The 21,668-nt window shown below is 63.0% G+C and overlaps 2 protein-coding genes across 2 annotated transcripts; one reads left to right on the top strand and one right to left on the bottom strand.

Moving 5' to 3' along the window:
* Positions 1 to 1,531: 1,531 nt before the first annotated feature.
* OVOL1 (ovo like transcriptional repressor 1) lies at positions 1,532 to 4,868 on the top strand (the record flags this gene model as incomplete). The annotated part of the gene is made up of 4 exons (XM_080635819.1): positions 1,532 to 1,631; positions 3,218 to 3,363; positions 3,817 to 4,081; positions 4,582 to 4,868. 4 exons carry the CDS (start codon positions 1,532 to 1,534, stop codon positions 4,866 to 4,868), a joined length of 798 nt encoding a protein of 265 aa, XP_080491945.1.
* Positions 4,869 to 6,496: 1,628 nt separating this feature from the next.
* On the bottom strand, positions 6,497 to 20,113 carry PC (pyruvate carboxylase; the record flags this gene model as incomplete). The annotated part of the gene is made up of 20 exons (XM_080635768.1): positions 6,497 to 6,766; positions 7,152 to 7,292; positions 7,485 to 7,733; positions 8,314 to 8,493; positions 9,097 to 9,341; positions 9,821 to 10,070; positions 10,457 to 10,697; positions 11,165 to 11,321; positions 11,809 to 12,030; positions 12,724 to 12,813; positions 13,030 to 13,174; positions 13,841 to 14,023; positions 14,149 to 14,311; positions 14,512 to 14,630; positions 15,220 to 15,371; positions 15,854 to 15,971; positions 16,242 to 16,387; positions 18,179 to 18,344; positions 19,352 to 19,536; positions 19,987 to 20,113. The coding sequence occupies 20 exons, from the start codon at positions 20,111 to 20,113 to the stop codon at positions 6,518 to 6,520; spliced, it is 3,528 nt and encodes a 1,175-aa protein (XP_080491894.1). The 3' UTR covers positions 6,497 to 6,517.
* Positions 20,114 to 21,668: the final 1,555 nt, after the last annotated feature.

The following is a 21,668-nucleotide window of genomic DNA, read 5'->3' as shown; positions in this document are numbered from 1 at the left end:
CATAGGGACAGGGGGACACCCCATAGGGGACACAAGGATACTTCATAGGGACAGGGAACACCTCCTCAGGGACTCCTCAGAGGGCCAGGGTCACACCGATATAGACACAGGGGACAGCCCATAGGAACAGTGGACACCATATAGGGACAGGGGACACCACGTAGGGGACACAGGAAGACCCCATAGCTACAGGGGACACCCCATAGGGGACACAGGGATGCCGCATAGGGACAGGGGACGCCTCATTGCGGACTCCTCACAGGGCCAGGCACACACCGATAGAGACAGGGGACAGCCCATAGGGACAGTGGACACCATATAGGGACAGGGGGACACCCCATAGGGGACACAGGAACACCACATAGGAACAGAGGACACCCCATAGGGGACACAGCATCAAGGGGATCCCCAGACACTCCCCCCAGGGAACAAGAAGAGACCTTGTGACCCTCCAAAGGGGGGGATCCCTCGTGTCCCCCATCCCAATGTTCCCACGGCCCCTGTGTCACAAATGTCCCCCCATGTCCCGTGTCCCCACATCCCTCACGCCTGTGTGCCTGTGTCCCATGTCCCCATATCCCCATGTCCCCCGCCCCGTGTCCCCGTGTCCCCCTCTCGCTGTCCCCAGGCCGGGGTTGGGCTCCCCCGTTATTTCCCAACGCGGCGCCCGACCGACCGGCTCCGACACCGGCTCCGGCACAACCGGTCGCACCAGTCCCGGCACCGGCAACACCTCCCGGGGCGGGACCGGCGGAACGACGCTCGGCAGCGGCACGGACACAGCGGCACGGACACAACCGGCACCCGACGGCACCCGACGGCAACCGGTACCCAGCGACAACCGGAGCCGGGCAGCGGTGCTGAGGCGGCGGCACCGCAGTGACAACGGTGACACCCGGAGCCGGGACCGGCCGGGAGAGGGAATAGACTGAAAGTGGGAGCGAGCCGGGACCCGGGGTGGGAACGGGCCGAGGGATCGCTGATGCTGAACCTGAGCGAGGATTTGGGATCTGGCAGCAAAAGCGGCCGGGAATCCGGGATCTGGCACCAGCGGTGAGCAAGGATTTGGGAGCAGGCAGCAAACCCCAGCCGGGAGCTGGTGCTGGAATTGAGCAAACAGCTGGGATCTGGCGTCAAAATCGACCCGGAATCTGGGATCTGACATCAAAATTAACCAGGAGTCTGGGATCTGGCATCAGAATCGACCAGGAATCTGGGATCCAAAACCAAAATCAACCCTGGAGCTGGGATTCAGCACTAAAATTGACCAGGAATTTGGGATCTGGCACCGTTATTAACCCAATAATTATGTTCTGGGCTCAGAACTGAGCAGGGATCTGGGATCCATCCCCACCTTCCATCTCAAGCACTGGGAATCCAGTACCGAAACCTATCAAAGGCTGCTGAATCCCTGGTGATCCCTATTGGGATCAGGGCTGGAACATCACTAGGTCCTATTTGGATCCATCGGGACCCATCAAGATCTATTGGGACCTATTGGGATCCATCAGGATCCGTCGGGATCGGGGTGATGCCTCGCGCCTTCCTGGTGAAGAAGCCGAGTGTGGCCTCGGCCAAGCGCAACTGGAGCGAGCTCCCGGATGAGCAGCGCGCAGAGATCTACGTGCCCAGTATGGGGGTGCCCTGACACTGGGGGGGGGCAGGGATCTGGGGGGACCCGGGTGTCCTGGGAGGACCCCAGGAATCTGGTGGGAGATGGGAACTGCGGGACTGAGGCATCCGGGGGGACCTCAGGGGACCGGTGCTGGGAGATGGGTACTGGGGGGCCCCAGGCTTTTGGCGGGGGACCGGGATGTTTAGGGGGGATCCGGGTATTTGAGGAGCCCCATGGTTTGGGGGGACCCAAGTGTTTGAGGTCACGGCAGCAACCAGAGGGGATTCATGTGTCCAGCGGGGGCCCAGGCTTTTGGGGGGACCCCCATGTTTTGGGGGGGGCCCAGGAATCCAGTGGGAGATGGGTACGGGGGGGGCTGATGCATCCGAGGGGACCCCAGTGTTGAGGGGGGACCCTGGTGTGGGGGGGACATGGGGTGCTTTGGGGATACCCAGGCTTTGGGGGGACCCCGATGTGTTGGAGGTGTCTGGGGGTGGCTTCGGCTTTATGGGGGGACCCTCGGTCTTTGGGGGGGGCCTTGTTTACCCCGTGCCCCCCCCGGGCTGTGGGGGGGCCCCAGGAAGCGTCGGGGCGATGATTAACCCCCGTAATGACAGAGTCGGGGTTCGGCCCCGCCCGGGTGGGGCTGGAGCCACGCGGCCGACACCACCCCGGGGGGGGCCCCAAAGCCATGGGGCACCCCCAAGCTATGGGGCACCCCCAATCATGGAGCATCCCCAGAGCCATGGGGCCTCCCCAAACATGGGGCACCCCCAGAGCCATGGTGCCCTCCGCAAAGCCTATGGTGCCCCCCAAAACCATGGTGCCACCCCTAAACCAGGGGGCACCCACAAATCATGGGGCCCTCCGAAAACCCACGGGGCACCCCCAAAGCCCTGGGGGGGGGGATTGGGGTGTCCGGACCTCAACAGGGGGGGAATTGGGGTGTCCGGGGGGTGGGGATCGGGGTGCCCGGATGCCCGGGGCGGTGCGGGAGGGGTGTGGGGGGTGGCGTGTCCCCCCCCAGGGCCCACGCGGGTGACACCCCGTAATTTGGGGTGTCGCGGCTGGAGCCGTTGGACCGGTTGGGGGAACCCCAAAGAGGCGGGGGGAGGCGGGGAAAAGGGGAACCCCCCTCGGGTACAGCTGCGCCGGGGGTAGGGACCTATTGGGAGGTTATATCGGGGGGGTTACATTTGGGGGTGCCCCGTTGCGTGGTCAAAGGACGGGGGGGTCTCCATTGGGGGGTCATATTTGGGGGAGCTCATTGTGGGGGACATTGAGGGGGTCACTTTTAGAGGTGCTCATTGGGGGGAGTCCAATTGCGGGGTGCCTATTATGGGGGGGTCATTAAGGGGGTCCCCATTACAGGGTCCCTATTGTGAGGGTGCCCACTGGGGGGGATCCCATTGGGGGCTCCCATTAGGGGCTGCCCATTGGGGGGGTCCCCATTACAGGGTCCCCATTGGAAGGGGTCACCTTTCGGGGGGGTCTATTAAGGAGGTCCCCATTATGGGGTGCCCACTGGGGGGGTCCCATTGGGGGGTCCCATGTGGGTGCTATTTGGGGGTGCACCTCCCCTCACCTCTTTCCCCCCCCCAGTCTTCCTGGGGGGCTGCCCCCTGCGCAGGGACCCCGAGCCCGCCCTGGGGGAGGCCCCCGCGTCCCCCGTGTCCCCCCTCGACATGACGCTGCCCCCCCCGGCCCCCCGCGCCCCCCCCGGCCCCTTCCTGCACCCCAAGGGCAAGGTAAGGGGGGGAGGCCTCAAATGTGGAGGGGTCCTGGAGGTTGGGGGGGGGGGGGAAGGTGAGGGGGGTGTCCCCAAGGTGAGGGGGTCCTTAAGGCTGAGGGTCCCCAATGTGGTGTGTCCCTGATGTGGGGGGTCCCCAGAACCGGTTGTCTCGATGCTTGGGGGGGGTCCCCATGACTGGGGGGGGCCCAAAAGTGGGGGAATCCCCATATCTGACGGTGGGGGTCCCCAAGGCGGGGGATCCCCAGTATGGGGGGTCCCCATAACCGAAGGTCCCCAGGCTGGGGAGTTCCTCATGACCTGGGGGTCCCCAATGTGGGGGTGTCCCTAAGGCTGAGGGTCCCCGTTATGGGGCGTCCCTATGGGTGAGGGTCCCCAAGGGGGGGGTCCCCATGACTGGTCTTTGTGTGTGTATCCCCCCGATTTACACCCCCGTCCCTTCCTTTGGCAGGTCCCCCCCGGCCCCTTGGGTGCCCCCATCCCCGCGGCTCTCCCCATGGCCGGGGGGGTCCCGGGGGGGATGCCGGTGGCTGGGGGAGTCCCGGGGGGCCCCGAGCTCTTCTCCTGCCCCGTGTGCCAGAAGAGCTTCGGGTTCCAGCGGATGCTGAACCGGCACCTCAAGTGCCACAGTGAGGTGAAGCGGCACCTCTGCCCCTACTGCGGCAAGGGCTTCAACGACACCTTCGACCTCAAGCGCCACGTCCGCACCCACACCGGTGCGATGCGCGGGATGGGGCGGGAATGGGGTGGGATAGGTTGGGATGGGGACAGGAATCGGATGGGGATGGGGGTGGGATGGGATACGGATAAGGATGTGATGGGATGGGGACAGGACAGAGATGAGGTGGATGTGGGACAGGATGAGGGTGGAATGAGGTTGGGGATGGAACGGTGGCAGGGATGGGATGGGGCTAGGAATGCGAATGGGATGGAGACAAGGAAGGGATGGGATAGGGACGAAGATGGGATGGGATGGGTTGGGATGGGATGGGATAGGGTGGGTTGGAATGGGATATGATAGCATGGAATGGGAGGAAGAGAGGACAGAGATGGGACGAGGGGGGATGAGGATGGGGACAGGAAGAGCACAGGGATGGGGGCGTGATGGGGATGGAGACAAGGATGCGGGTTGGGATGGGAGGGGATGGAGACGGGGCCACTCCCTATGGGGAGACCCCAATCCCCTCCTCACCCCCTCGCCGCCCCCTCCCCCAAGGCGTGCGCCCGTACAAGTGCAGCCTGTGCGAGAAGGCGTTCACGCAGCGCTGCTCGCTGGAGTCGCACCTCAAGAAGATCCACGGCGTGGCGCAGCGCTACGCCTACAAGGAGCGGCGCGCCAAGCTCTACGTGTGCGAGGAGTGCGGCGGCACGGCCGAGAGCCAGGACGGGCACATCGCGCACCTGCGGCAGCGCCACCCGCACAGCCCGCTCCTGGCCAAGCTGGCGCGCAAGGCGGCCACCAACCCCCCCCCGGGCCCCCCCCGCATGGTCCCGCCCCCGTGATGGGGGGGGCTGAGGAAAGGGGGGACCCCCCCCCTCCCGACACCCCCTATGTGGGGTATGGGTGCTACGGTGTCCAACACCGCCGGTAGGGGGCGTGCTGAGGCCACGCCCACTTGGTGTAAGCCACGCCCCCATCTGGGGCAGGGACGCGCCCACTGGGGGGGGTGGGACCCCCGCCCAGGGGTTAAACCCCGCCGCCAGAGGGCGGGCTTGCAGGCACAAACCACGCCCCCAAGGGGAAGCCCCGCCCACCGCGGGGTGCTCACCACGCCCCCTCCCCGGCTGGCCCCGCCCCCCCCGTGTATCCATAAAGGTCGAGATCGAAAAGAGCTTCTGGTGCTGTGGAACCCCAATAGATCCCTATAGACACCCTATAGCCCCCCATAGCCCATATAGACATAGCCCCCTCCACAGACCCTAGAGACACCTAGACCCCCTATAACCCCACTTTAGTCCCCCTATATCCCTTTACAGACATCCCGTAGCCCCCCTATAGACTCACTATAGCCCCTATAGACACCTTATAGCCCCTCATAGCCTCTATAGACACCTTATAGTCCTCCCTATAGCCCCTAGAGACACCTATCGACCTGCTATAGCCCCTGTATAATTATAGCCCCCCCAGTCCCCCTATAGCCCCTCACAGACACCCCACAGCACCCATAGGCCCCTATAGCCCCCATAGGGTGCATGTGTTAGTCCAGTCTTTATTACCCGCGACCCCCACCGGTGGGATGGGGGGGGGTGGGAGAAGGGGAGGCCGGGGGGGGGAGGCTTCACCCTCACCCCTCCCCCTTCCAGGTTTGTTCCCATCATCCAGTGTCATTTCCGCCTTTTGGTCACAGGCTTCCCCCCCTCCCCCACCCCCCAGTGCCCCTCCCATGGGTGGGGGAGGGGCGTTTGGCAGCAACGACGGGGGGGAGGGGCAACAGCACTCCCCCCTTCCCCCCCAATCCGGGTTCCCCCTAAGGCAGCACGGCAGGGACAGGGTTAATGAAGGGGGTGGGGCTAAGGGGGGGCAGAGGCTGGGGACCCCTCCCAGTGTGAAGGGACCCTCCGAATCAGGTGAACCCCCAATTGTGCCCCCTGTTAAGTGATGCCCCCCTAATTAAGACGTGACCCCCCCCTCAAATAAGGGCTGATCCCCTCAAAGTGGGTGACCCCCCCCAGTTAAGCAATGACCCCTCCCAATTAAGGGGTGCCCCCACTTATGGGTTGGGCCCCCCCTAAAATGGGGTGCCCGCTACTTGAGTGATGCCCCCCCCCAACTAACAGGTCACCCCCTCAGTGGGGTGACCCCAACTAAGCACTCACTCCCCCATTAATGGGGGACCCCCAATGAAGGGGTTCCCCCTAGTTAAGCACTGACCCTCTTAATTAAAGGGTGACCCCCAATTAAGCTCTGACCCCCAATCAAGCCTAATGAATGGCTTCTCCCCGATTAAGTCCCCCCCCGCTGTACCGCTTTCCGCCATGAGGTGGCGCTACCGAGCTTAGGCCAGGGCTCGGGGCTGGGGAGTCAAGTCGGTCTTAAAGGACCAGTACCCCCTTTAACAGAGGCGTCATTTCGGGCGGGGGTTTGGGGGGGTTGTGGGTTATTAGGAGGGGGGATGCAGGGCAAAGCTTTGGGGGGGTCCCTGTGCACCCCCCTACTTGATTTCCACGATGAGATCGTCCCCTTCCAGGCTCATGCCGGGGCGTACGTGGACTCGGGTGACGGTGCCGGCCATGGGGGCTGTCACCACCGTCTCCATCTTCATGGCACTCAGGACACAGAGGGGGTCCCCCTTGGCCACCTGCGCCCCCTGTTCCACCCGCACCTCCACCACCTCGCCCGGCATCGGCGCCCCAACCTGGCCCTTGGCCCCGCGGTCGGCCTTGGGGTGCACGTGCATCTCCTGGGGGGTGGGATCAGGAAGAGAGGGGGGTGAGGAGTGCCCAAGACCCCCCATGTCCCACAGGACCCCCCTTGTATTCTCCTCCCAGAGCCCCCACCATGGTCCCTGGGATCCCACAAATTCCTAGGACTCCCCCATGGTTCCTGAAGCCACCTCGAACCCCCCCCATCATGCCCCAGTGCCCCCCCCAACTTCTTCTGCAGTCCCATAAACACCCCCAAGCCACCTTAACAACCCCGAAGTCCTCCCAGACACTCCAAACCCCCTCCTAACCCCTCAAACCCCCCCAACCCCCTTCAAAACACCTCAAACACCCCCAAAACCCCCTTAAATCCCCCATTAACCCCAACCACCCCCCAGCCCCTCTCCATGCCCACCCCCCCACCTTCATGGCCTGTGTGTCCCGCACGAGGATGGAGCGCAGTTGCCCGTTGAGCTCGAAGAAGACCTCACGCTGCCCCGCGGCGTTGAGGTCCCCCAGCGCCAGCGCCTTGATGTGCAGCGTCTTGCCCCGCTCCAGCTCCACCTGCGTGAGAGGTGGACACAAAGGGTCCCGGGTGTGTTGGGAGGGGGGGAAGGTGGGGAAAAGGGTGTTGGAGGGGTGCAGGAGGGTGTGCAAGGGGTGTGCTCAGAACAACTCTCACTCCAGGCTCTGTTTTGCTGCCTCCCAGTAACACCCAGTTCCCTCCCAGTGTCCCCAGTCCCCCCCGCGCTGCACCTCGAACTCCTCGGCGATGGTGGGCCCCTCGAGGAAGAGGCGGGTGCCAAGGCAGGACACGGGCCCAAAGGTGCTGGTGAAGGTGCGGAACTCGTCATAGACCTTGGGGTAAAGCGCGGCCGAGAGCAGGTCCTCGGGGCTGGGGGGGGCCCCATGGCGGGACCCCAAGTCCTGCGCCAGAGCCTCGAAGTCCAGCGGCGGCAGCGATGCCCCTGGGCGGCCCTCGATGCGTGGCAGCTCCTTCAGCACCTGGGGATGGATTACCATGGCAACAGGGGGGTAGTTATGGCAACGGGGGGGTGGGAGCCATGGCAACCAGGGGGTGGAGGTGGCAAGAGGGACCACAGCATCCTGTTGCCAGAGGGTGTTGCTAGGGGTAGGGACACAACTGGTGCTGGGAGCCATTGGTAGGGTTGGGTGCCACGGCAACCAGGCATAGGGACCTGTTGCTAGTGGCAGGTGTCATGGCAACCATTGTTAGACCTGTTGCTATGGGGCTGTTGCCATGGCAACTGATACAGCAATCTGTTGCTAAGGGTTGGGTGCCATGGAAACCATCATTAGACTTATGGTTGGGTGGAATGAGGACACGTTACTATGGAGCTGTTGCCATGGAAACTAGTGCTGGATCCTGTTGCTAAGGATCCAGCGTCATTATGATGGATGGATGATGGATCCATCATCCATCCATGACAAGCACCATTAGGCCTGTTGCTATGGAGCTGGTGCCACGGCAACCACCACTAGGACCTGTTGCTAGGGTCCAGTGCCACGCCAAAAGGCTCCAGGAAGCCCTCCCAGTCCACCCCAGTGCTCCCCAGCACCTCACCCGGGAGCGGAAGGGCTCGGGGAAGCCGCCTGGGGGGGTGCCGATGTATCCCTGCAGGAATTCCACCACGGAGAGCGGGAAGGAGAGCTCGTCCGCGCGCGCCTCCACCTCCTCCCGCGACAGCCCGTTCTGCACCATGAACTGCGCCAGGTCCCCCACCACCTTGGAGGACGGGGTCACCTGCAACAGTCCAAAGGTGTCACCCAGTAGTGTCACCCAATGGTGTTACCCAGGGGTGTCACTCAGGGGTCTTGCTCGTGGAGAACCCAACCAATGGAGCATCCAACCCATGGAGCAGCCAACCCATGGAGCAGCCAACCCATGGAGCAGCCAGCCCATGGAGAACCCAAATCATGCAGCACCTAAGACATGAAATACCCAACTCATGGAGCACCTGCCCCACTAAGCACTCAAGCCATGGAGTTAATCCAACCCATGAAGTACCTGCCCCATGGAGCTCTCAACCCATGAAGCACCGAACCTATGGAGCACTTCACTCATGGAACACTCAACGCATGGAGTCTATCCCACCCCATGGACATCATCTTATGGAGACCACCCACCCCATGAAGACAATACCATGGAGACCACCCACGCTATGAACACAACCCCATGGAGACCACCAACCCCATGAAGACCCCCTATTTCACATCAACCACCTCCATCACCACCATTCCACGAAGAACCACCCACCCTATGCAGACCACCCTATAAATAACCACCCACTCCATGGAAACCACCCCATGGAGACCACCTCATGAAGTCCCCCACTCCCTCCCTTACCTTAATGAGGTCCCCAAGGAGCTTGTTGGCCTCAGCATAGGCCTTCTTGACCTCCTTGAACTTGTGGCCCAGCCCCATGGCGTGGGCCTGGAAGTGGAGGTTGGTGTATTGCCCCCCAGGGATCTCATTCTCGTAGACGTCAGCGTTGCCGGACTTCATGGTGGCCGTGCAGTCAAAGGCGGCGTAGAGTGCCCGCGCGCCCTCCCAGTACTCGCTGTACTCAAACACCTTCTCCAGCGCGATGCCTATGGCAGGACATCCCCCCTGGAGCCACCAGTGCCTGGGGACCTCGTGGAGACGCCACGGGCAAGGGGAGTGGTGGTTGGGTGTGATGGGTGAGGTGGTGGCACCGTGGCTGTAGTGGTGGTGCTGGGAGTGTGGTGGTGGGGTCGTGGTTATGGGTGCAGCGGTGTGGCTGTGGTGGTGTTGCTATGAGTGCGGTGGCATCAACATGGTCATGGTGCCATTGGTTAGACCATGGTGGTGTCATCGTGGTCACGGTGCCAATGGCAGATACCACGATGTCATCTCCGTAACTCTATCCCCACCTCCCTGACCATGTTACCATTACTAAGACCACATTGCCATTGCCAAGACCATGGTGGCACCTCCACGACCACATCACCACCTCCTTGACCACGGTGCTACTACCAACACCATGGTGGACCTCAATAACTACGTTCCCACCTCCCTGCCCACGTTGTCATTGCCACGGCCAAGGTACCTGTGTCGAGGGGGGTGCCGCGGGCGCAGGCCACCAGCGCACCCATGCTGGGCTGGGAGGTCATCCCAGCCATGGCGTCCACGGCCACGTCCACCACGTCAGCACCAGCGTTGGCAGCCGCCAGCATGGAGGCAACAGCGGCCCCGGCTGTGTCGTGCGTGTGCACGTGTAGAGGCACCTCTGGGAAGCGCTCCCGCAGCGCCGACACCAGCACCCGTGCGGCGCCCGGCGTCAGCAGCCCCGCCATGTCCTGCCCCACAGCGGAGTCAGAGAGGGGTCAGTGGGGATATGGGGGGGTTATGGGGGGCACATGGGGACATGGAGAGGCAGGGGGGATATGCGGGGTATTGGGGTCACAGGGGGTAGGGGGGATAGGGGAACATGCAGGGCATGAGGGGTCATGGGGCCCCCCCATCTCATCTCAACCTCCAACCCCAGTAGCTGCCCTGTTGCATTTTGGGGGTGTTTGGGAGCCCAAAATTCACCCCTCAGCCTCTCCAGCAGCCCCCAGTTCCCATCCCACCCCGTCTAGCACCCCAAATCCCCCCTCCCACCCCTCAAATACCCTCCCAATCCCCCCTCCCATCCCCAAACTCCCCTGTCACCCTAAGCTCCCCCCCTAGACCCCAGCCTCACCTTGATGCAGAGGATGTGGGTCCCAGCGGCCACCAGCTCCCGGGCCAGGTCCAGGTAGTACTGGAGGCTGTACTTGGTGCGGGTGGGATCTGCCACATCTCCAGTGTAGGAGAGCGCGGCCTCCACCACGGCGCCAGCCCGCCCGGCAGCCTCTATCCCCAGCACGAGGTTGGGCAAGTAATTGAGGGCATCGAACACGCGGAAGATGTCCATGCCGTTGGCCACGGCCACCTCACAGAACCTGGGCAGCACCAGAGGGGTTATGGGGGTCCATGAGCACCTGTGTGCTGGTGGCATGTCCCATAGTGACCCACTGTGACCCCATGGGCGCCCATCACACCGGGTACGTGTCCCGTCATCCCTCCATGTGTCCCCATGTTCTTCATGTCCCCCATGTCCCCCAATCCCTTCATGTTCCCTATGTCCCATCATCCCTCCATATGCCCCTATGTCCTTCATGATCCATCTGCCCCCATCCCTCCATCCCTCATTTCCCCATGTCCTCCATCTCACCAAATCCTTCATGTCTCCTTATCCCTCCATGTCTCCCCACGTCCATTGTGTTCCATCTCCTCCCATCCCTTCACCCCTCCATGTCCCCTCATGTCCCCATATTCCCCTATGTCTCCATGTCCCCCCATGCCTGCTCATCCCTTCACATCTCCCCATGCTCCAACAGCCCCCCATGTCCCCCCGTGCCCTGGTCACCGGTTGACGACGTTGTCGGGGTAGTTGGTGTAGCCGACGGCGTTGGCGCCGCGCAGCAGCATCTGGAAGGGGATGTTGGGGACGAGGCGCCGCAGCTCCCGCAGCCGCTCCCAGGGGCACTCGTGCAGGAACCGCATCGCCACATCGAAGGTGGCACCTGCGGGGCAGGGGCTGAGCGCTGGTGCAAGCCCCGCCCCTCCTTGTGCAAGCCCCGCCCCCTTGAACATCTCCCCCCTTCCCACCTCTGCCCCCAGTGCTCAGGGCTCCCAGGGCACAGCCCCGCCCCTTAAGCCCCAGAATTGCTGTGGCCACGCCTCCTCTAGGCCACGCCCCTCCCCCCTGCCGCCCATTCCCACGGTCCCCCATAGAGAACCCCCGCCCCCTTCCATTCACAGCTCCTCAGAGAAGCCACGCCCCCTTTTAGACCCTGCCCACTCAGACCACGCCCCCCCCCAGCGCTCCCACCCCTCTAAGCCCCGCCCCATGGTCTATTCCCATTCCGTTCCCCAAAGGGAAGCCACGCCCCTCCATAGGCCCCGCCCCCTGGGCTTCCCCCATTCACGGGAGTCCATCCCCACTGTGCCCCCATTGCTGTCCCCATGGCCACGCCCCCTCAGGCCCACGCCCCTCCAAGCCCCGCCCACCTCCCCACGTCTCCATGCTGCAGAGGCCGCTGAGGCTGTGTGCCGCGAAGGGCGCCACGCGCGCGAGGTCCCGCGTGCGCACGCGCGTGGCCAGCAGCGACTGATGCGCGTCCCGGAACGTGGTGTCCGTGAGCAGCAGCCCCCGGTGCGCCCGCAGCGCCCGCGAGAACCCGGCTGGGCCCTCACGCTGCAGCACCGCCCGCAGCCCCTCCGGGGGGGCCCCTGCGGGGACACGGTCACAGTGAGCGCGTGGCAGCGCACGCCAAGGACACGCCAAGGGTGCAACAGACAGTGAACGTGCCAAGCACACGTGCCACGGGGCGATGGGTGTGCGGCAGGGCACCGTGTGCGCTTGCCAAGCACACGCATCATGCCAAGCGCATGGACATGCCAAGCACATACAGTGCTGTGCACCGTATTCTATGCATATACGACAGGCGATACACACATAAAGCACACGTGCCATGCATGTGCCATGGTGCGATATGCACAGGCTATTGCATGCCATACATGTATTAAGGCATGTCGTGCATATGCCAAGCATACATGCCATGCACACGGTACGTGCATGCCACAGTATGCCATGCACATGCCATGTACAGCTGAACCCACACCAGTTATGCACACACACCATGCACGTGTCACATTATGACATGCACAGGCTGCACACATGCTACGGCACATCATGCGCATATGAAGAACAAAACATGCACACATCAAGGCATGTCATGCACATGCTAAAGTGCATCATGTATCACGTGTGCACACCAAGCACACGTGATATGCACGTGCCACAGTATGACACGCACAGGCTACAGCACGCCATGCATATGCTCTAGTACAGGCTATGGCAAACTACGGTCATACCATGCACATGCCAAGCAGATGCCAAGCACACACCAAGCACAGGCTCACCCATGGGTGTCGGTGGCGGCGTGGGCTCCATCAGTGCTGCCTTCGCCTTGACCGGGAGGGGGGTGCTGGGGCCGTTCACCATCACGTGACCTGGGGGAGGGTGCATGGTTGGGGGGGTTTGGACCCCCAAAACCCCCAAGGGACTCCTTAGACCCCCCCCAAGAATCCCTCCAAGCACCCCAGGGACCCCTCAGGCCCCCCCAGGACTGCCCAAGAACTCTCCCAATCCCCACAGGGACCCCTTAGAGCCCCCCAAACTGCTTCCAAGCACCCAGCGCCTGCCCAGGCCCCCTCCCAGCCCCATACCCAAGTAGTGCAGCAGCTTCTGGGCCCGGTTCTGCCCAGGGCGCAGATGGAAGAGTTCGGGGTTCTCATCAATGAACTGGGTGTCAGCGACACCCCCCAAGAACTGGGGGTGAGCCAGGACGTTCTGCAGGAACGGGATGTTCGTCTGCGCAGGATGCGCCCGTCAGTGGCTGATGCATGAGGGGCACCAGCACCATCCTCATGCAATGCACGAGGGGCACCAGCACCCCAGCACCACCCTTGTGCAATGCACAAGAGGCACCAGCACCATCCTCATGCAATGCACAAGGGGCACAGCACCCTGACACCATCCTCGTGCAATGCACAAGGGGCACCAGCACCATCCTCATGCAATGCACAAGGGGCACAGCACCCTGACACCATCCTTGTGCAGTGCCTGTGCACAACCCCATCGTGTATCACATGAGGGACCTCCCACTGCCCCCCACACTCCATGATGGGGGGAGTCACACAACACCCCCCTGCCATGCATTGCACAAGTGGCTCCAACAGCCCCTTGTGCACTGCACAAGCACCGCAGCGTGTCAAACACCCCCAACTCCCCAGCCCCCAATGCATTGCACAAGTGCCCCTCCAATTCCTTGTGCATTGCACGAGGGCCTTTGTGCACCAGAGCAGCGCCCCTCCAACCCCCCCATGCACCACACACGAGCCCCTCAAACCCCTTCGTGCATCGCACACGAGGCTCCCATCCCCTTGTGAACCACACAAGAGCCACCACCCGTCCCATTGCCCCCCATCCCATTGCCCCCATCCCATCACCCCGCTCCCCCGCCTCTTGGGGGCCGACCTTGACGCCGCGGATGCGGAACTCGGCCAGGGCACGGCGCATCTTGGCGGCGGCCGCGGGCTGGTCGGGGCCGTGCGCCACCACCTTCACCAGCAGTGAGTCGTAGTGCGGCGAGATGAGCGCGCCCTGGAAGGCGGAGGCGCCGTCCAGGCGGATCCCCATCCCCTCCCCGCTGCGGAACACCTGCGGCGGCACCCGGGGTGCCAGGAGACCCTTCAGAGACTGCTGTGGGCGCTGGGGCGTCCCATAGGGTTGTCCCATGGGATTGTCCCATGGGATTGCTCCAATGGGGTCCCCGAGGCGTTCACCTCGATGCGGCCGGTGTCGGGCTGGAAGCCGCGGGCCGGGTCCTCGGTGGTGACGCGGCACTGGATGGCGCAGCCGTTGACACGGATCTTGTCCTGCTCCAGCCCCAGCTCCGGCAACGACCGGCCTGCGGCCACCTGCAACTGCGCGTGGACCAGGTCCACGCTGACGGGGGGTCACAGGGGGCCCCAGGAATCCCCAGTGCTGACCCACACCCCCCCACAGGGCAGTCACGGACCCGCATCTCCAACAGCATCCGCAGACGGAGCCGCATCGCCCACCAGCATCTTCCCAAAGACCTGGCGCCCCCCCCATCCCTTTGCACTCCCCAGGACCCGGTTTTGGGGTGTCCCCCCCGCACGCACCCCGTGATCTCCTCGGTGACCGTGTGCTCCACCTGCAGGCGCGAGTTCACCTCGATGAAGTAGTAGCTCCCGCTCTGATCCACCAGGAATTCCACCGTTCCCGCGTTCTCATACCCCACCTGCAGCCCCCCCCAACTTGTCAGGACAGAAACGGGAGCACCCGCACAGCAAGGGGGGCACCCCCAAAGGCCTGGGTGATGGGTGCAGCCCCTTGCATGGCTCTTGGGTGTCCCCCCCCAGTTCCTGTGTCTCCCCCATGTTCTCCCGGGTCTCCCCATGGATTCTGGGTGTCCCCCATGGCCTCCTCCCTCCCAGTTCCTGTGTCCCCCCATGTTCTCCGCTGGTGATGGGTGCAGGTCCCTTCCAGAACTCCTGCATCTCCCCATTTTCTCTTTACATCCTCCCCACCCCCCAAATTCCTGGGTCCCCCCCCCCCATGGATTCCTTGGTGTCCCCACATTCTCCTGCGTACCCCCAATGGACTCCTGCGAGACCCCATGGTCTCCCTCACCCAGTTCCTGGGTCCCCCCACATTATCCTTGGTGTCCCCACATTATCCTGGGTCCCCCCCCATTATCCTTGGTCCCCCTCATGGGTTCCTCGCTGTCCCCAAGCTCTCCCGTTTCCCACCACGTTCTCCCGGGTATCCCAATGGACCCCCGGCCCCAGTCGCGCCCCGCGGCGCCCCCGTGCGGCGGCGCTCGGTACCTGCCGCGCCAGGCGCACGGCGTCGCTGGCGAGGCGCTCCCGGAGCTGCGGCTGCAGCCGCGCCGCGGGCGCGATCTCCACAACCTTCTGGTGCCGGCGCTGCACCGAGCAGTCCCGCTCGTGCAGGTGCACCACGTGCCCGTGCTGGTCCCCTGCACCGGGACCGGGCCGGGTCACACCGGGACACCCGCACCGGGACACGGGCACCCCCCCCATCCCAGCCCCATCCCGCCCCATTCACGCACCCCAAACCCCGCTTTGGCCCCGGGGACACCCCCGAATTCAGGAGCAGCCGCCAAAACACCCCCAGAGACCCCCCCCAGAAAGCTCCCAAGTCCACAAGAATACCCCAAAGACCTCCCCAAAAGCCCCAAGGATCCCCAAATCCCCCAAACACCTCCTCAAAAGCTATAAAGACCCCCTAAATCCTCCAAAAGACCCTCTAAAATGCCCCAAAGACCCCCCCAAACCACCCTGGGGTCCCATCCAAAAGCCACAAAAACCCTCTCCAAGTCCCCAGAGACCCCCTCCAAATCCCCCCACAAGAGCCCCAAGAAGCCCCTAAAAAGCTCCAAAGACCTCCCAGATCCTGCTCAGATTCCATAGGGATCCCCTTGGACGCCCCCATCCGTACCCAGGATCTGGACCTCGATGTGCCGCGGGCGCTCAATGAACTTCTCCACAAAGAGGTCCCCGTTGCCAAAGGCGGCCAAAGCCTCGGAGGAGGCGCGGGAGAAGCTCTCCTCCAGCTCCTGCAATGGAGAGTGCCTGGGATAGGCCTGGAATGCCGGGAGACCCCCGGGCCCAGCACCCCCACACACGACGGGGGTGCCCTGCATCACCCATGGGTGCCTGCGCCCACCCCACGTGTGCCTGGAGGGCCCCACGGTGCGCATGGGTCCTTCTGAACCACTGCGAGCATCCCAGGGAATTGGGGACCCAGGGACATGGGGGGGTCCCGTGGGATGCGGACATCGGGGTCCCATGGGGGGGGCTCCCATGGGGAGGTCTCGGGCCGGTACCTGCGGCGCCCGCACCACCCTCATGCCGCGGCCGCCGCCGCCGTGCGCCGCCTTGAGGATAACGGGGAAGCCGACGTTCAGCGCGAAGTCCCGCGCCTCGGCCAGCCCCGACACCGGCGATGGCGTTCCCGGCACCACCGGCAGCCCTGGGGGGGGCGGGAGGGGTCACCCGCTGCACACAGCGCCCCCGGCACCCCCGGAGCACCCTATAACCACCTATAGCATCCTGCACCCCCCCAGAGCACCCTATAACCACCTATAGCATCCTGCACCCCCCCAGAGACCCCTATAACCACCTATAGCATCCTGCACCCCCCCAGAGCACCCTATAACCACCTATAGCATCCTGCACCCCCCCAGAGCACCCTATAACCACCTATAGCATCCTGCACCCCCCCCGAGACCCCTATAACCACCTATAGCATCCTGCACCCCCCCAGAGACCCCTATAACCACCTATAGCATCCTGCACCCCCCCAGAGCACCCTATAACCACCTATAGCATCCTGCACCCCCCCAGAGACCCCTATAACCACCTATAGCATCCTGCACCCCCCCAGAGACCCCTATAACCACCTATAGCATCCTGCACCCCCCCAGAGACCCCTATAACCACCTATAGCATCCTGCACCCCCCCAGAGCACCCTATAACCACCTATAGCATCCTGCACCCCCCCAGAGCACCCTATAACCACCTATAGCATCCTGCACCCCCCCAGAGACCCCTATAACCACCTATAGCATCCTGTACCCCCCCAGAGCACCCTATAACCACCTATAGCATCCTGCACCCCCCCAGAGACCCCTATAACCACCTATAGCATCCTGTACCCCCTCAGAGCACCCTATAACCACCTATAGCATCCTGCACCCCCCCAGAGACCCCTATAACCACCTATAGCATCCTGTACCCCCCAGAGCACCCTATAACCACCTATAGCATCCTGCACCCCCCCAGAGACCCCTATAACCACCTATAGCATCCTGTACCCCCCCCGAGCACCCTATAACCACCTATAGCATCCTATACCTCCCCGGAGCACTCTATAACCACCTATAGCACCCTTTACCTCCCCAGAGCACTGTAACCACCTATAGCAACCTATACCCCCCTAGAGCACCCTATAACCACCTATAGCATTCTATATCCCCCCAGAGCACCCGATAACCACCTAGCGTCCTATAACCACCTATAGCATTCTATACCCCCCTAGAGTATCCTATAATCACCTATAGCATCCTATACCCCCGTAGAGTAGCCTATAACCACCTATAGCATTCGACAACCCCCTAGAGCGCTCTCTAACCACCTATAACACCCTGTAGCACCCTATAACCCCCATAGAATCCTATAACCCTCCGTAGCACCCTATAATCACCTATAATACTCTATACCCCCCTAGAATAGCATATAACTACCTATAACACCCTATAGCACCCTAAAACCACCTATAGCATCCTATACCCCCCTTGAGCACCCTATAACCACTTATAGCACTCCACAACCCTCTAGAGCGCTAACCACCTGTAACACCCTGTAGCGCCCTATAACACACACAGAATCCTATAACCCTCCAGAGCACCCTATAACCACCTATAACACTCTATAACACCCTCTAGTCCCACAAACAATCCCATACCCCCCATAAACCCCCCAATATCCCCTTTAATCCCCCAAATAACCCCACATCCCCCCCCAATAACCCCTTTACTACCCTATAGTACCCCCAAACAATCCCATAGCCCCCCAGTCGACCCCATATCCCTCTATATCCCCCAAATAACCCCTTTGCCCCTACATACTCCCCCCAAATAATCCCTTTACTCCCCCATACACCCTCCAAACACTCCCTTTACAACCCTATAGCCCCCCTAAACAACCCCATACCCCTCTGTAGCCCCCCTGTGCCCCCCTCCCAAGCCCCCCCATGCCCACCAGCAGCGATGGCGATGGCTCGAGCCTCCACTTTGTCCCCCATCTGGCGCACGACGGCCGGGGGGGGCCCCACAAACCGGACCCCCGCATCCAGGCAGGCCTGGGCGAAGGCAGCGCTCTCGGACAGGAACCCGTATCCCGGGTGGATCGCGTCCACCCCGTTCTCCTGCCGTGGGAATGGGAGGGGGGGACAGGGAATAGGGGGGAAAAACATGGACTGGGGGAGCATGCGGATACCCCAGGCACATCCCGATGGGTCTCCCACATGTACCCCTACAGCAGACCTGGGTACATCCCTATGGAGCACATGTGTCCCCCTCATCCCACAGATCCCTCGTTAAAGTAACCCAGGCACATCCCTATGGAACACCCATGTATCCCCTCACCCATAAAACCCGTATGTCCCTCAACCCCATCGGAACCAGATGTGCCCCCATAGGGTACTGGCACATCCCTCATGTCCCCATGTCCCACCATAGGGCACCCAGGCCTGTCCCTATGGATCCCCCGCATGTACCCCCATAAAGCACCCAGGCCCACCCCTACGGAGCACGTGTGTCCTTTCACCCCACAGAACCCAGATATGCCCCCATAGGGCACCCAGACACATCCCTATGGGTCTCCCAGATGTGCCCCCATAGGGCACCCAGGCACATCCCTATGAGTCTCCCAGATGTGCCCCCATAGGGGAGCCAGGCACATCCCTATGGGTCTCCCAGATGTGCCTCCATAGAGGAGCCAGGCACATCCCTATGGGTCTCCCAGATGTGCCCCCATAGAGGAGCCAGGCACATCCCTATGGGTATTCCAGATGTGCCCTCATAGAGGAGCCAGGCACATCCCTATGGGTCTTCCAGATGTGCCCCCATAGGGGAGCCAGGCACATACCTATGGGTCTCCCAGATGTGCCCCCATAGAGGAGCCAGGCACATCCCTATGGGTCTCCCAGATGTGCCCCCATAGGGGAGCCAGGCACATCCCTATGGGTCTCCCAGATGTGCCCCCATAGAGGAGCCAGGCACATCCCTATGGGTCTCCCAGATGTGCCCCCATAGGGGAGCCAGGCACATCCCTATGGGTCTCCCAGATGTGCCCCCATAGGGGAGCCAGGCACATCCCTATGGGGTACACGTGCACCCCCCACCCCATAGGGCTGCCCCCCATGCTGGGTACCTGCGCCACGCGGATGATGTCGGGCACGTGCAGGTAGGCTTGCACTGGGGGCAGCCCCCGCCCCACCAGATAGGCCTCGTCCGCCTTCTGCCGGTGCATCTGCCCCGTGTCCTGCTCCGAGTACACGGCCACGGTGCGGATCCCCAGCTCCGTGCAGGCCCGGAACACCCGGATGGCGATCTCACCTGTGGGAACAGCCCAGCCCATTGGGAACACAGGGACATGGGGAACATCCATTGGGGACACCCCACTGAGGACATCCCAACCCACTGGGGTCATCCCATCCCATTGGTGACATCCCATCCCATTGGGAACACAGGAAAAAGGGAAACATCCATTGGGGACACCCATTGGAGACATTCCAACCCATTGGAGACATCCCATCCCACCGGGGACACCCCATTCCCTTGGGAACATCCATTGGGGACACCTTGGCACAGTGGGAACATCAGGACCCATTGGGGACATCCCAGCACAGTGGGGACACCCCATGGGGACGCTCAGGGGTGGGGGAGGACCCCAAGGGCCATGGAGGGATGGAGAGGACACAGTGTGGACCCAGAGCACAAAGGGGGGATCAACGGGTGTGAGGGTGCCCCGGGGGCCATGGGGGTGCCCCGGGCATCCGCACTCACCCCTGTTGGCCACCAGCACCTTGCGGATGGGCTGGTAGCTGACGGGGCGCCGGGCACCGGGGGGGCCCTGCAGCAGCCGCAGCCCCAGCAGGGCCCGGCCCCTCCGGGGGAGGCACAGCTGAAACATCTGGGGGGGGACATGGACACGAGGGGGGGTCACAGATACCGGTTGGGGGGGTCACGGGTCAGCGCCCCCCCCCAACCCCCCAACTGCACAACCCCATAGGAGCCAGCAGAGAATCTCCCCCTCTTTCCCCCTCCTCCTCTCTACCCCCCCCCTCCCCATTTCCCAGAATGGATCCAAACATCACCTTTCCCCCAGCGCCCTTTGACCTCCCCCCCCCCCCCGCCGCAAAACCCCCATAGGAGACAGCAGAGAATCTCCCCCCTCTCTCCCCCACTCCCCCCGACCTTTCCCCCACTGCCCTTTGACCCACATTCGGGACCCCCCTCCCCCTTCCCTTTGCACAACCCCTATAGGAGACACCAGAGAATCCCAACCCTCTGCAACATCCCACCATGAACCTGGATCCCCCTCCCAGACCAGCAGTTAATGGGGGGGGACGGGACGGACACGTGTGTGCAAAACCCCCCTTGCACAAGCACCTCCTTGCACAAGTGGCTCTTGCCGCGAGCACAAGGACCCCTTGCACAAGGACCTCTCTTGCACAAGGACCCCTTGCACAAGCCCCCCATGCACACGCAGATCACCTCCATTGCACCCCTTTGGCACAAGCCCCCCTTGCACGCCCCCCCCTTGCACAAGCACCTCCTCCACAAGTCCCTGTTGCACGAATCCCCCCCCCCCCCCAAGCCCTTCTTCTTCTTTAGCGCGGCCCCCCCCGCACAGGTACCTCTGCCTCGCCGGTCCCGCACGCACCCCCGCGCTGCGGCTCTGCCCGCTCCCCGCACACGCCCGGCCCCGGCTCCAGCCCCCACTGCCCCCCAGGTGAATCATTGACCCGGGGGCAAAGTCCACACGGCCCCACAGGGACCCGCACGGCCCCATAGGGACCCCTCATTCAGCCCCATGGGGCACATGCAGCCCCAGAGGGACCCCGGGCAGCCCATAGGGCACACACGGACCCACACAGCCCCATGGGGTGCGTATGGACCCATACAACACCATATAACCCCATGGGGCACATCCAGCCCACGTGATCCCACACAACCCACGTGGCCCCATAAGGACCCGTAGGGCACATACAGCCCCACATGACCCCATGGGGCACATACACCCCATACAGCTCCATAAGGTCCCATATAACCCCACTCAGCCCTATATGGCCCTGTGGGGCACATACAAGCCTGAGCAGCCCCACACCGCCCCATTGGCCCCATAGATGAGCTGCCCAGTGGGGCCAAACTGGCGACACTGGTCCATACTGGGCTCTGCGGGGGGTTCCAAGCCCTAGAGGGGCTCCGGGCCCTATGGGGGATCCGGTCTATGGGGGGCACCAGCCCCTATGGAGGGTCCCGGGCCCTATGAGGGGGTCCTACGGGGGGAAGGGGTCATGTGGGGCCGCAGGTCACGTGATCCCTGATGTGTCTCTCTCCCCCGTCAACTCACCGCTGCGCGACCGCAACCACCGCTTCCCCCCGCGTCCCTCTAGCCCCGCCCCCTACCCTCCTATTGGCCAGCTCTAGGCACACCCTCTCCGTACCGCTATTTGCCCCGCCCC

The sequence above is a fragment of the Psittacula echo genome (genome assembly GCF_963264785.1).
Source record: "Psittacula echo genome assembly, chromosome: 28".
Classification (NCBI taxonomy): Eukaryota; Metazoa; Chordata; class Aves; order Psittaciformes; family Psittacidae; genus Psittacula; species Psittacula echo.
This window is presented reverse-complemented; position numbering and strand designations above follow the sequence as displayed.